The sequence below is a fragment of the Atta cephalotes genome (genome assembly GCF_000143395.1).
Source record: "Atta cephalotes unplaced genomic scaffold scaffold00037, whole genome shotgun sequence".
Classification (NCBI taxonomy): Eukaryota; Metazoa; Arthropoda; class Insecta; order Hymenoptera; family Formicidae; genus Atta; species Atta cephalotes.
Window position 1 is genome coordinate 1,532,462 of NW_012130101.1, and position 12,184 is coordinate 1,544,645.

A 12,184-nucleotide genomic window follows, 5' to 3' on the forward strand; every position below is an offset into this window, starting at 1 on the left:
GTAAAAACATAGTAAACAATTAAAAATAAAAATAGAAGATTTGAGAGGCCAAGTGAAGCTCTGGGAAGATTTTCATTCGGCCTCTCAAATCTTCTATTTTTATTTTTAATTGTTTGTATTTTTACGTTTTTCAACAAGTTTAAGAAAAAATTGAATAAAGCCCCAGTGTATCGTCGTGTTACCTTCTCCGCTTTGTCCTCATCGATCGGGTAGAGATATTTCTCCAATAGATCCTTCCAGAACTGTTCCTCCTGCATCGACAGCACGTCCACCTCGCCCTTCTTCAGACCCTCGTCGGTTAGCCAGTACGGTCTCGAGAGGAAGTTGCTGCCATCACGATTACCTTCGGTATTCTGACTGGTCACCGTCTCTGTCTCGCTACCCTCTTCGTCCTCGGGATCCTCGCCAATGGCACCCAAGTGATCAGCGGTGCGCGAACCTACGGAAGAGGCTCTCCTTCGTCCGGAAACGTGACTGTGAGGATCTACCGCTCTAGTAAAAAAAAAAAAAAAATCACAAAATTGACTTTGATAGAAATTTTATTTTTGAATAATTATTAGATAGTTGTATTAACTCTGTCTACAGTAACTAAATAAAACTACTTAGGATTCCAATCAAGGGAATGCTTTGTTTGCAGTTACTGCGAAAAGATGCGCAAAATCTGAATCTATTTACTGAACAAAAATGGGTCATTAAATGGACTATGCAGTATTTTAATTAATAATCTATTACTATATTATAGAAAAGAAAGATAACGCGGAATCTTCCCGAAAGATTTAACGAGGAAGCAAGTACATGTGTTGCTAACCGGATCGCAGTAGCAGTGATCGCGTGGTATGGAGCGACAATCAGACAGGGCGATTTTGAGCGAACTAATAGAAAAGAACGGGAGGGCGCGCGCCGCTGGGCCGGGAGGCAGGAGAGCAATCCCTGGGGAAGAAATCGTGTCTCTTGAGGTCGGAAGAAAAATAAAGGACTTATATATATCCAAGATCTTCCTTTTCATAAAAAATTTTGAATCTTTCTGCTATATTTATCAGACGTGGGATTCGCGAACGGACATTTATATGATTATCATATAACCTTATTTCGTTAGTGAAATGGTGATGAGTGAAAAAAGACTATGCGAGTTATGGCGGACGAAGACTTTCGAGTCACGCAATTGAAAGCGACTCTGAAGTAAAATTATCGCTAGCGGAAAATAAGGTGACGCTGTTAAAAAGATTATACATGACACCCAAATAGATCATGGAGGGAGATAGTAAGAAATATGCAAATGGAGGAAGAAAATTAACAAACGACTCAGGACAAGCTGTCGGATTATGTATTAGCAGCAGGAGGGGAGGAACGAATCCCGACGGACAACGTGACGAGACAAGATCACGCAATTCGGGAGAACGTGATTGTGAACCTCATTAGAGATCTAGAGCGTATGAGAAGCGAAAATGATCTTATGCTATGGCGAATAGAAGATTTACGATTAGAAAGGGCCGAGAGAGGTAGGCCAGCAATAACGTCGGCAAGGAATGGTCTACCGACGACAATACGATCTACTATTTCTGCGTTAAGGGAACTTCTTAACAAATTCACGCCGAAAACACGTTCTGGAGCTGGGAAAAGTAGTTTAAGCTTATGCATGCTACGTACCAATTTGACGACAATAATATGCAAATTTTGATAGGGATGAAATTTAAGCGGCTTTGCAGTAGTTTCATTCGAGGCCAAAACGTCTGGCGGAGATGTCGATAACGGAATTTAAATGAAGAGGATGTTTGATCATCGGCCGACAAAATTAGAATTGCGTTGACGTTTTGAAAAAAAAAACTGGCATAGCGACGAATCCTTCAACGATTTATTATTTCGACAAAGTAATACTGGCGGATAAAGTGCTGATCGACGAGGACGAACTCACAGATTTTATTATCGATGGGATTCCTGAGAGGTAACTGCGTATGCACTGTTTCGAGAGAAAGGAAGATCTGCTGAGAGCTTTTGAGCAGATCACCTTAAAATCCGAAAGCAAGAATCGTCCAAATCGACACTGTCAACAAATCAATGATGATAAGCAGCAAGGCAAAGTGAAAAAACCGAAAGAACGACTGCAGGATATTAAGTGCTATAATTACAACAAGATTACAAGGACACATTTCACGAGATTGCAGCAGGCTAAAGAGGGAGCCAGGTTCGTGCTATGAATGAGAGATGGGTCACTGGACTTCTCAAAAGAAGTAGGTAACATCCACGGAGGCGAACTGGAAGGACATCGAGGCACAGATTTCCAGTGTGATCGAGCAGAATAGGAACAGTAATGAATATATGAAGCGTAGAAATATAGAGAAGATACCACCGATTTGGAGTATAGATTCGCCGCGGATTCACAGTTAGACACCGCATGTCCGATTAGCTTGATTAAATTTAAATTGTGTCGGTTCGATATCGCAGGCTGAAAATGAGCATTATGAGGGTATTAGCTCCGCGTTGGAGATCATATTGTGTTCGCATGAATAAATTTTGAGGGCGAAATATCGAACGAGTTAAAATTATGCGTACCGAATCATACTATGTGATGTGACATGTTGCTTAGTAGAGGATTAAGAAAATTGGATTTTACTATGGCGCGAATACAAAGGAAGTTGAGGACAATGCGAATGAAATATTATACATTGACATGAGTGAGACGGTCGTGAATGAGATGGATAAATTTAACATAAATCCGAATTTACCGTACGCGATCAGGAACTTACAGAAAAGATTCGTTCATGTTACTTAAAAACTACGAGGCCACCGAAGCTTAAAGTAAGAGCAGAACTAAAATTACATGTAAAAAAGGAATTCCACTTTGCACCTGGTAGATTATCAGTTGATGAAAAAAACAAAAGTCGTACCATTCTAGATGACTTGTTAAAACGGGGTATTCGTCCCAGTAATTTCGAATATGTCTCCAGGATTGTGAGTTGATATGGAAAAAGGAAATCTCGACTATGCATAGATTAACGTGTTCTTAATAAAATTACTGCACGTGACAATTTACCGATAATTGAAGAACAGATGCAAGAAAAGCATTATTTTATGTTACTAGATCTCACGGATTTCACCACGTATATATAGAGAAAGATATATAGCGCCAAATATACTGCTTTTATTACGCCTTTCGAATTGAAAAACATGCCGACTCGATTTCAGCAGTTTAGTAATTTAATTGAGAGCGGTAATGTCGTGACTTGTATGGATGATTTCCTTGTTGCCACCGAGATTGTAGAAAAGCATTTAGAAATGCTTGAACGTATTTTTAAGTTATTTATAGAAAATCGGCTCGAATTGCACCTGAGCAAGTGCCATTTGATATTTGAGGAGATTGAATTTTTAGGATACGTGTCGGCCAAGAGTATTCATTCGAATGATTCCAGGATAGCGACCGTAAAAAAGTTCTCGATCCCTAAATGTAGGATGTTTAAAGTTTTCTCGAGCTCTATATTAGAAAATGCTTCTATTTTAGAAAATTCATAAAAAATTTTTCGGTAATCGCGGGACCTCTACTATGATTTAATTAAGAAGGGAATGATGTTTGAGTTTGGCCGGAAACAAACGGAGGCATTCGAATTGTTGAAAAGCAAGTTAATCTCTGTGCAGATTTTATGAGACGGAACTTCACTGACGCAACTTCACTCGCGGGGTTTCGGTACTACTCCAACAGAAAGCCGATGGACATTTTTATCCGATCTTCTATTTTTCGAAAAACTACGGAAATCGAATCGCGCTATCATAGCTACGAGAAACATTCGCCATAGTATACGCCCTAAAAAGATTTCGTATATATATCTTCTATCTCTTTCAAGATAATTACTGAAATGCGCTTGTCATGATGTTGAGTAAAAAAGAGATAAATCCACGAATCGCGCGGTGGGCGCTTGAATTGCAAAATTTTGACTACGGAGCATAGGCCGGGCAACATGTGGACGCGTTGAGTCGAGCGGAATTTTAGTGATAGAAGCGAATACTTTCGAGTATGAACTGTCCGTTTGTCAACTGCAAGATCCGATCATTAAAGAATTGAGAATACGTTTAGAAAAGGAACAAGATAGCCTGAAATGCGTCTCGTCTATCGTAAAAGGAGTGACAAAGTTCTGTTTCTTGTCTCGCGCGCGATGGAACAGGACTTTTACAAATATCATAGTGACTTTGGTCATTTCGGAATAGATAAAACATTAGCATTATTACAGGAAGTACTACTGGTTCCCAAAGATGAAGGCCAAGGTCAACGAGTTCATAAGAAATTGTACGACATGTATTGCTTTGTCGGACAAAAACGAAGGTTTCATGCATACTATATTAAAGAGAAACGTCCTTTTCGACGAGAAATGTTGATCATTTTGGTCCTGTAGATCAGACGAACGCCACGAAAAAGTATATATTTCTAGTTATAGATGCCTTTACTAAATTCGTAAAATTGTATGCGATAAAAATTATAACTTCCCGTGAATAATACGATGTTTGAAGGATTATTTAGTGCGTACAGTAAACCGTGATCCTTAATATCCGATCGAGGAATTAATTTTACGTCAAAGGAATTTGAAGAGTTTATGAAGGAAGTTAAAATAGAATATGTAAAGATTGCAACAATACATCGCCTCAAGCGGGCAGATTAAAAGATATAATAGAATTCTAGCATTGGCACTAGGTAAATTGTACGAACGGAAAGAAGTGGCACGAATCCTTAGAGGAAATAGAGTTCGCTATAAATAATATGGTAAACTGGAGTACGAGCGAAATCCCCAGTCGATTATTGTTCGGAGTATCGCAGCGAGGACATGTGTTCGACGCGGTTAGAGAGTACGTCGAAAATGAAAACAAGGAAGGCGAAAGAGATTTAGAACGAATACGAGTGAGAGCAGCGGAGAGAATTGAAAAGGCGAACTTGTATAATGAAATTTACGTAAACAAAAGGTATAAAGAGGCGCGAGAGTACTCGGAGGGCGACCTCATTATAAAAAATTTCGAAGCTAGGAAAATTGATTCCAGCATATAGAGGATCCTACCGTGTTATTCGTAAATTGAAAAATGGTCGGTACGTCGTGGCAAACGAAGGTTGCTAGGTCTCACAACGACCCTTTTGAGGGACATGGGAAGTAGTCATGAAATCTTGAAGAAGACATGAAACCTTGGCGCAACCGGCAGACAGCGACTTTAAAAATGTGGAAGATGACTTGTAAGAATTAGCTATAAGACGGCCGGAACGACCTATGGCCGAAACTGTAGTAGAAGAGAGATGACGCGGAATTTTTCCGAAATATTTAACCAGGAAGCAAGTACGGACATGTTCATGTTCGTATATGAATTGCTGGCCGGATCGCGCAACGTGGTATAGACCAATCAGGTGGGACGACTCTGAGCGAGCCAATAGGAGAAAATGCTGGGCCGGGAGACAGTGGAGCAATTCCTGGCAGCTTTCTTCTCTTCGAGAAGAGATCATGTCTCTCGAGGTCGGAGGAAAAAATAAAGAACTTATATGTCCAAGTACTTCTTCCCTTTCATTAAAAATTTTGACCTTTTTTCTACACTATTAAACTATAACTGCAATGAGAAAAAAAGATTGCTATTTCAAAAAAATTAGTTGATTCAATTATTACTGAATGTAGCGGTCATGGGCTGTCAAGCAAATGAATTTGATAATTCAAGTAAATATTTGTTAATTCATAAATAAATAACATGTTTTAAATTAAATGATTTTGTTAACCTAAATATATAAATATTTGAACTACTAAATCACTACGAAATAATTTTAGTCAAGTTAACAACTTTCTTCTCAGTGTGGGCAAGTATCTACACAAATTGTATATTTTTATCAGCAAAATTATTTTGGTCACTAATAAAACTATTATGTTCTTGTTCATTTTTTTACATAGTATTGACTAAAATACAGTGATATTAGAACAATTGACTATAATAATTAATCAATTTCTTACGGGTTAAAATTTAAATTTAGGTTTATTGTAGAAAAATAAAAAATAATTAATGTAATGACATTGCTTTATATATATTGAAAAAACATTAATTTAAATAAACATATTTACTATAAATAAATATTTATTTAGTATTATTCAAAGAAATAAGTAATAAGATTTAGTAAATTTTTTTTCAATGTGAATCAAAAAAATATTTTTAATCTATTTTCATAGAGTTCTGATATTTTCTAGTGTTAGTGTTTTCAGACATTACTCGCACAATTCTGAATCTTTTTTTTGTAATCTGAAGTGCCTTTCACTTTTGCGAGATCTCTCTAAAGACATCATTTTACGCCTGACTCTAATTTTCGATAATCTTTCGTCAATTCAAATGTCATCTTATGCAGTTTCTTTCTTACCTTTCGATAGTCTCGAGCCTTTTGCCGAGTTGCTCGAGCGACTCAGCGATTGCTACGAGCTGCTGTTTCTCGGCGGATGGTTTTCCATGAGTGCATAGCAAGCATTTGAACAAGCCGGCCAACGATATCTCAATGGAACCCTGATCGTCGTCATTGTTACCCGCGCCGTTCTGTAGGAAGCCAAGCAAGGACTTCTGTTTGGCTTTACGCTTTGCCTCCTCTGCTTCTCGTTTCTCTTGTTCGAGTTCCTGAATCGCACGAATGATCATGATAAATACACGGAAACTTAGTCGCCGTGTGTTTCTTGTTAAGTTGTGAGGGATAAAATTAGTTAAACAGATTATATAATACCATATAGTACAATAGATAATATTAATAAATCAAAGCAACGATCCACTAACGATTTGCTTTTAAGAAAAATATTTCATTAGAGGAATGAGATTTTAGTAATAAATAATCTTTTTTCTAAATTCATATTCATTTAGCTTTATATTTATATATTTAATTATATTTCAATTTTAATTATCTAATAAAATTAATAAATACGTCAAACTTTATTTTTAATTTAATTTATATAATATATCCAATATCTTTACAATTTTATCTGAACTCTACAATTCTAATTGAACCAATTGCAAAACCAATTGCAGGTCATTAAAATTAATTGAATCAAATTAATAAAATTTTTAAAACTTTTAATTTCTTATATTTTTTAATTCTCTGTAGAAATCTTAATTTTATAGTGAGTCTCACTTTAAAAAGTGAAATCTTAAAAACTGAAAATTCAAGTTTTTTTCAAGATTGGCTCAGTTATCACTCTTTAGAGTGAGATTCCACTTCAAAAAAATTAGATAGTAATAAATTAAAATTTTCGACGCGCCTCAATCATAATTTTCTAACGGGTTAATTAAAAAGCATAAATAATATTCTAACATATGTATATACAAAGCGAAAAACAGGAACATTCGAATCAGTATAAATCAATTGGAATTAGTAAAGTGAACGAGATTAATTACCACGTTGCTCTTCTTTGTTACAATTTCCCGCGTGCCCCAGAGATGTTGTTGAGATTGCAGAGTGAATATGTGATTAATAGCACGTACATCGAGGGCACCAGATAATAGATCAGATCGTGCAGCAATTGATTTCGTACGAGTGCAGGAGGCCCGCGATCATAAATTCATCCAACATGAGGAACAGAAACCATGCACTTGGCGATATTACGCTGTCCTGCATGATGTTTATCGCGAATGCAACGATCACCACGGTCATCACGATCGCGTATATGGTGTTGATCGCGGCTGCTACCACCACCTGTCATTAAAGACTATTAACCTTCATGTGCGTTAGTCGCTTTTCAATTCTGAGTTAAGCAAAGCTAAAGCTGAAGCGTGACGTTTTTATAATGAAGCAAACGATTGGGGATTGATTCATCTAACGAGGGAATCTCGATGAGATCATCTCCTTATCGGAATACAGCCTCATCTGGCTCGTGAATTGAAGAGTATTAAAACTGCTTTAAGTGCTTTACTAATAAAATTAAACGTGAGATAGTAGATCTAATTTATTTGGTAAACAATATTAACTAAAAAATATAATAAATATTGAACTAAAAATTATAAGATTTAAATAAAAATATTAAGATACTGACTCTTTTTCACTGAACATGGCCTTTCTTGTGTAAAAAGTATTATTTTTGTAATAAACTTAGACTTTTAGTTGGCAACTGAGAAATTATTCTCACTTTGCATAGCAACTTATAATTTCGTGATGAAAATGAATTCGAAATATGTGGTGTTTAATATTTTTCGTAACAGCGCTGATGTTTATATGAAAAAAAATATCGAAATGAGGATTCAAAAACCTGAACCTTCACCATTTCAAAGCCCCATTCACCAGAATTATATCCAGAATTATATTTATATAGTTACGACTCAGTGTCAAAATAAAAAAATAAATTTAAAAAAGGATGGAAAAAAAAGGATCAACACTGACGAACCTTCTTGGTCTTTTTCGTTTGGACCTCCCTGGTGCCCCAGGATACAACATTAAGATTGATGATGGAGTACAGTATGAGGAGCAAATACATAGACGGAATGGACAACAAGTATATGATGCCGGGCACGATGCACCAGAATTCTTGTGGGTGTAGGCAGGCTGCTATGAAGAATGAGCTCGACAATGATATTAAGAAGATTGCCGAGGGGGAGCCTATGCCGTCCTCGCCAAGCTGTAGGGCAGTACCTACGATTACCGCCATCATGATCATCGCGTACGCCGTCGACAGGATCTGGGCGCATAAAAGCTGAAAAGCACTCATATTTAATTCCTTCCCGTTCCTTTGAAAGCATCTTTGGAACGGATTCGACTCAAGGAACACACAAAAGTTAACGAAACATTAAAATTATTTTATTTTGATTTTTAACGTCAATAGTGAATAGTATTTTGTAATCAAGAGTCATTATTTTTATTTTTTCTTGGTATGTTCCTTGAAGAGTAGTATAAAAGTTCGCAAATGCTATACGGAAAATTAATCGACATTGCGTGAAAGAATATATTATTATTAATATATTATTATGATATATTATTATTATGCGATATTATAATTAAGAATTCTGGTTCTGATGAAAGTGAATTCCACGAGCGAAGGACGATCACAAAATGTGCGACATAAAACGGATATGCATGGACACTTGTACACAAACGTGATCAAAAGGGAAATACCTGTATGTTCGATTTGCAGGTGAAACAGACGATCATGAAGAGCAAGATGGGAATGATGTTGTAGTAGAAGCTGGTCCAGTTGTCGATTTTGAAAGCAGCTACGAAGGCACCCACCAACATGAGGAAGATCGTGCCAGGTCCCAAAATCGTACCACCTGTTTTATTTAAAGCACAAAGATATTACATACAACATTTATACAATATTTTAATCGATGAATTTTTTAATTAAAATTCGAAATATTTATATCCTAATATTTAAAATTATAATATATTCTAGATACATCATATGCATTACAACACAAAAATTAAAATATTCTAATATTTTAAATTCTAATATTTTTTAGATATTTTTTAATTAATAAAGACATATAAACATTTAATTTTATACAAATATTTAATTGTAATTTGATCTGATTTAATCAAATGAAATCTATTCAACATAGTGAAGAAGGATATATAATTCAGAGAATGAATTGAGAGAAGTACTTGCCCATCAATAGAATTTGATATGAAATGTAAGGCAATGAGATATTATCATTGATTTTGATTGTACGTTTCGCATCCATCAGCAGATCCATAATATTTGCAATGGTAGAGGGTACCCAACGACGTCGTTGATTGTAAAACTCGTTAAATCCTTCCGGTGCATGAGTATAAGCATCACTCGCTGCAGAATACTCCACCTGGAGTGTAATATAAAAAATAAGATAAATTTTAAAATATGAATAATTATATTTAATATAATAAAACTGTTATGAAAACAAAATATAATAATAATAAATCAATTATAACGCAATGAATTAAATATAATATACATTAGACGGGATGAAGTCATGTAGTGACGAGATCAGTGCATACCCTGTAGCCTCGTTGCAATAGCAACGTGCACAGCCAACGATCCTCTCCTTGATCGTACTGTACGTAGTGTCTCGCCTCGTCAGACTTGGTCGTGTATTTTTTCATCACGTTGTCGTCCATCAATGCCTTACCACGGAATAGCGAGAAGCATCCGGGACTGCAGAGCACGCAGCCGATCATGTGTTCGGTAGCTTTTTGCAGCCAATGACCGATCGCGTATTCGAACATTTGATACCACACCATAGGACCTGGAATATTTGCGAAACATCTTGTTTATGACCGTTTATATTATTGCAATAGTTAATTTAATTTATTTTTTCTTGTTGGATCAATCATAGGCGTAAGAAAACTTCGACTGCGCAAATCCTATAAAGGTTATCACATGTTGATTTACAGTGCTCGCAAAAATCTGCACATTCAAGCCAATTCCTGAGGGCGCCACTTACTGACCCCCACTATTGTTCGAGGTTCAGCGGCCTAGTTGCCGATCGCGCACGTGATTGTGTTCCAAAATTGACTACCAGTACTGAAAATCTATAGTACATGTAACGTAAACTGTAGCAGTGCTGGCAGTAAATTTGGAACACAACCGACAGATTGCGTTCAGCAATATTAAATCTGAGATGTAAGTTAGCAGATGGCTTCATCATGGATCATGTAATTCTCTTGCTCTTCAAACAAGAGCATCAAGAATTAATTTCGAACTACAATATTAATACATACAGTATAGACACTTAGCGTCGACTTTGATGTAGTGGGTTCCAGGTCACATGACTCGCCGCCATGTTGTGGATTGGAAAAGCGCTTATAAATTTGAGTTTTTATAAAGCTACAGAAATTTTTCTAAAAATAAAAATAAAAATTCGGTCGTGTCATGAAAATTGTTTATAATGAGTATATTTTTAAATCAAATTATCTAATAATATAATGTTAACAAACTTATATAAATATATATAATACTCATTATATAAAAATAATATTCACATTAATAATAATAATAATATTAAACAGTAATAAGTAAATTAAAAATAATAATTGATTAAATACTATATGAAAATTATAATTGAATAATTATGTATGAAAAAATAATATATTGCATGAAAATTGTAATTAAATGTGAAGTTGTAATTTAATAATATATAATAATATGTAATAATATATAATAATTTAATAATAATATATAATAAAAAATAAATCAATGCTCAATAAAATAAATTAAAATAATTCATTAAAGGACTCAGAGCTTTTATATGATATCTAATCATCGGATCTCACTTGGTTATATTTTTGATTAGAACAAGAATTTTAGATAGGAAATCATCATATAACAAAAAACTAATTTCCGAGATGATTTTTATAAAAAAATAAAAGAATGGAAATTTACAAAGTGACAGAGAGAATCGTTACCAGAAATATACTCTCTCGTTATACAAGCATTTTCCTCTTCCTGAATATTTCCTGTCATCTTTTCTCTCTCCTTCGAACTTTCTCACAATTGATGATTTTTTCATTATTTGTGTCTATATTAGTTTAAAATAAGTTGTTAAGAAACACGGAAGAACATGATACTTTTTATACCTTTTGAGTTCTGATCTTAATACTGTTGTATATATATATATATACTATGTTATATATACTATTATACGCTGTAATTTTGATCATCTTCATTGGTAGTAATATAGGTATTAATACAAATCTTGCGACATTTGAATTTACGTAAATTCTCAATAGTTTGAATTATTACATGGCAATACATCATCACGATTTCATGGACAAGTTACATCTGTAGTTTAAGAAGAAATCAAATAACAGTATTACAAATTATCATCGCTAACTGATACTGTATAATAAAATGAGATTCACTCTTAAACTGACAAGTGTAAAACAAGATCCTATAACTTCTTGCGGTCATATCAAGATTTTCGGATTGCATACGTTGGTGCTTTAGGATTGAGGTTTTTATATTGTATGCGTTAGACTTTTTTGGAATTTTTAGTATGTCATTGTTTTAATGTAGACGATAGTTTTAACATTGAAAATGACCTGATAAAAGGTCGAAATGTCTGTATTTTAATTAGTTAGTAAATATAATGTTTTGTAACTTATAACAATAGCGAAGAATATCTTGTGCTCCGATCCCTTTAACGGATTATTTTAATTTACTAGGTGTATAAGCTTAAATCCGCTGTTTGCTAGGTGGCATTAATGAGCGTACAAAGCTACCCTAGGCACACAACACAC

The 12,184-nt window shown here is 34.9% G+C and overlaps 1 protein-coding gene across 1 annotated transcript in view; it reads right to left on the bottom strand.

Moving 5' to 3' along the window:
* Positions 1-12,184, bottom strand: part of LOC105621766 — a 27,309-nt gene that overhangs the window by 5,687 nt on the left and 9,438 nt on the right. The window contains exons 10-15 of the mRNA XM_012203222.1: positions 9,944-10,191; positions 9,576-9,768; positions 9,086-9,240; positions 8,361-8,666; positions 6,362-6,609; positions 183-492 (exon numbers count right to left, since the gene is read on the bottom strand). Coding sequence (XP_012058612.1) covers positions 183-492; positions 6,362-6,609; positions 8,361-8,666; positions 9,086-9,240; positions 9,576-9,768; positions 9,944-10,191 — 1,460 coding nt within the window. The remainder of the gene's footprint in view (positions 1-182; positions 493-6,361; positions 6,610-8,360; positions 8,667-9,085; positions 9,241-9,575; positions 9,769-9,943; positions 10,192-12,184) is intronic.